The 3444-nt window shown below is 38.4% G+C and overlaps 1 protein-coding gene across 1 annotated transcript in view; it reads right to left on the bottom strand.

Moving 5' to 3' along the window:
• dpagt1 (dolichyl-phosphate (UDP-N-acetylglucosamine) N-acetylglucosaminephosphotransferase 1 (GlcNAc-1-P transferase)) overlaps window positions 1–3098 on the bottom strand; it is a 4870-nt gene extending 1772 nt beyond the window's left edge. The window contains exons 1-7 of the mRNA XM_034890836.1: window positions 2629–3098; window positions 2363–2483; window positions 2059–2272; window positions 1541–1687; window positions 1168–1252; window positions 866–1054; window positions 658–745 (exon numbers count right to left, since the gene is read on the bottom strand). Coding sequence (XP_034746727.1) covers window positions 658–745; window positions 866–1054; window positions 1168–1252; window positions 1541–1687; window positions 2059–2272; window positions 2363–2483; window positions 2629–2795 — 1011 coding nt within the window. The 5' untranslated portion in view covers window positions 2796–3098. The remainder of the gene's footprint in view (window positions 1–657; window positions 746–865; window positions 1055–1167; window positions 1253–1540; window positions 1688–2058; window positions 2273–2362; window positions 2484–2628) is intronic.
• Between the last annotated feature and the right edge of the window lie 346 nt (window positions 3099–3444).

Genomic DNA, 3444 nt, shown 5'->3' with positions numbered 1-3444 from the left:
AAATGGCTGCAATGAAACAAAGAGTGAAAAATTTAAAGGGGTCTGAATACTTTCCGTACCCACTGTATATATATATTTCTTTTTTTATGTTATCTGCTCCATTTGTTTTATTATGTGCTTCACAGAATTTATACTGTTGTTCTACAAACTGCAATGGTCATTGGACTATTTTTCCACATTCCATGAACACAATCTCTTCCCATTTGTTATGGTTTATAGATTTAGCAAAAACACAAATTGCATAAAAAACATTTTACTTTATTGAGCATTTAACGGACTAAAAACTACATTAAACTGATTATTATATTCTTTGAAAATGGACATATATGGTTGTTTGTCTATATAATGTCATTCCACTGCACTCTGATACTGTACATTGATAATTCGACTGAAATGGAGCGGAAATAATCTGTTGATTAAATTATTACTAAAGAGAAAAAAACTTGGAATTTTTGTTTACCTTTCGATTTTGCTAATTGCTTAATTGTTTAAGTACATTAGCTAGTAAAAAAAGCAGATTTCTGCTTTTCTCCATTTTAACTACTTTTTAAATGAACATCTTTTGATTTTCACTATTGGTCGGACAGTTTTTGGTTTTCTTTTGACAAAATGGTTAAACAATCAGTAAAAAAAAAAATACAACAGCAAGAGCTTTACCTTCAGAATAAGGTGTCCTAATTTAGAGAGGTCCTTTCTTTTGAATTTAGAGTAACTCATTCCCAGTTTGCCGGTGTCTGGATTCAGCCTTTAATTGGAAGAAAAGCCAAAGGAAGAAAGTCAGACATTAAGTGTGTGTACATATATATATATATTTAGTATGAGTGATGAAAGAAAAGATAACACAAACAAATGTGAAAGTTGTTACCTGGGGAGCCGGTGTCTGGGACAGGGGATGATATGAAAAAGCTGAGGCAAGGAGTAGACAAAGTTAACTACTTGAGGAATGAAGAACAGCAGCATTGTTTTGCTGAAGTGTCCCAGGATGCCGACTACAGCGAAGGTCATACCAGCAAAGTAGCAGAAAGTGTCTCCCACAAACACAGATGAAGGGTACCTGTGACAAAATAGGTTGCAAGTTGGCAAAAATATAACAGCACAAACATATATATCCCTCCTGATTTTCAAACATGTGTCATGAAACAGCCTTGGGTTATAGGCTTAACTTACCAGTTGTGGTAAAAAAGTGCTAATGTGGTGAAGAAGAATGGTATCATGAAGTAGAGGGAGAAAACATGGTCATCACGGTAATCTCCTGATAAATTAGAAAAACACCAACACAAATGTCAGATGAAACTTGTACAGAATTTTGATTGTTATGCAACAGGAAAGAGGTGCACTGTAACATATCCACGTGTATAGCTCATGCAGTATCACATTCAGTTTGAAAAGGGTGACAAATAATGTGATACATTCATCCTTTTCCCCTAACTATTTTCACTTGTTTGATTAATTTATACATAATGCAATACAATACAACTATGACTTGCAGTGTAGAGGGTGATCTGTAGTTCTGATGATAAAAAAGGAAACAACCACACACCACTGAGTTCCAGCAGGTTGAAGACAATAATGGAGCCGGAGATAAACAGGGCTTGACCTGACTCAATGCCGTTGATGCCTGCTAGGATGTTGATGGCATTTGTGCAGAACACTGCAAGCATTCCCATGTAGACGTAGTAAAGAATACCTGCAGAAGATCATACATGAAATAATTTACAGAATGACACAAAGTATCCAGACAACAATTAAAACGCGTTTCCTCAAATGTGTATGTATGTCCGTCAGAATAACAGGCAGAAAAGCTAATAGTTAGATTAATAAATAGGTAAAGACAAGTGCTTTGGGTGCTTGAGGAAGATTCATATGTTAACTGCTCTCATTTTCAGTGACTCCGAGTTGATAATTAGTACTCCAGACAAAGATCATGATCGAGGGATTATACATCCCATGTGGCCTGGAAACATCATGCCTATTGTGAGCTGGAACATGTGACTGGATTGGAAAAACATCTGGGCATTGCTTAGCCTCCTTCTACCCGGACAATGCCCCACATCTTACCCAAATCCAAGTGCAGTCCAAGCAGGGCTCTGAAGGGCTTGGGCACCACAATGACTGTGTTGCCAAAGTTGGTAAAATAGACCATGAGCAGTGGCAGGGAAGCCATGGTGGGAAGCAGGAGCTTGTGTCTCCACCGCAGGTTCAGCACGTCATCAGCAAAGCCCAGGAAGATCATGCAACAAATAGCCAGAAGTGCACCAATCACCTGTACAAACTGACCCAAAACAACAACAAAACAGAGAAAAGAGGTGAGTTTGAGATTTCACAGAAACATACACGCTTACTATACATCAATCATAGTCACCTCATCGTGTGGGAAGCCCATGCACTGATCTCCTACAAAGCAGCTAAGGAAAGGCACTGGGATAAAGCAGAAGAGGATGATGAGGAAGACTGTCCCACTGATGACTCCTTGGGACTCTGGGCTGCAACAAGGGGGGGACCAGGAAGAGAAACAAAGCGAGAATTAGGGCAGGGAAAGAGCAAATTGGACTTCCAAACCAAACTCATTTTACCTAAATATATTATTAAGTTATACCAAATTATAGGATAGATAAGAACATAACTCACACTTGCTTTTTGGAGGTTTTGTTTAGGTCCATTCCGTACAATTTGGCGGAGATGAAATGGTCTTTGAACGCAGGAATGAGTTTCAATGTGGCCAAGCAGCCGAGTGCAGACATGAAACAGTTTATCACCAACGGTAGGATGGGTACCGGGGACATGTTTCCAGGCATTTCGGTGGGTCCGTTTCTCACAGAGCAAATCCCGTTTCGAGCTAATCAGACGTTGCCCCTTCAGGCGATCGATGAACGAGTTTTGGCTGTCCTCACTGAAGTAAAAACATGTCATATCGTTAATATTAGTACAACATAAATCTTCGTGCTTCCGGTGTCAAAGAAAAATAACTCCATAAATCGTAATGGTAATTCATACCATATTTTTATTACGTGTTATTAATGCTAATCTACTCACTGCCTCTAAACTCCACGTCTGATATCAGTTTAACCATTAGGTGGTCATTTCCAAGGAGGTGGCGGTTCCGCTTTACCTTTTCAAAATAAAATATTATAAAAAATGTCGTCGGTTATTTTTATTCGCATGAGAAGATAATTGAAATAAATGGAACTATTTGGTGATTTTACATAATTTGTTTTCTTTTCAAAAAATATCAGTGTATTCCCTTTGCTTTTAAGACCGTTCTCCCTGTACGACATCCATGTAAACAAACGTGTAGCTTTGACAGCTTCCTGCTACTGTGTCGACGCGGAAGTGGCATTTTCTTCTTTGGTTGATAGGTCATTGGTACAGGGAACTTTTCTGCCACCTGTGGTCAACAATATGATGTTCATATGAGTCTTTCTTTTCTTTCTTTCTTTCTTTCTT

The sequence above is a fragment of the Etheostoma cragini genome, chromosome 13 (assembly GCF_013103735.1).
Source record: "Etheostoma cragini isolate CJK2018 chromosome 13, CSU_Ecrag_1.0, whole genome shotgun sequence".
Classification (NCBI taxonomy): Eukaryota; Metazoa; Chordata; class Actinopteri; order Perciformes; family Percidae; genus Etheostoma; species Etheostoma cragini.
Note: the sequence above shows the minus strand (reverse complement) of the source record. Positions and strands in the feature narration are given on the sequence as shown.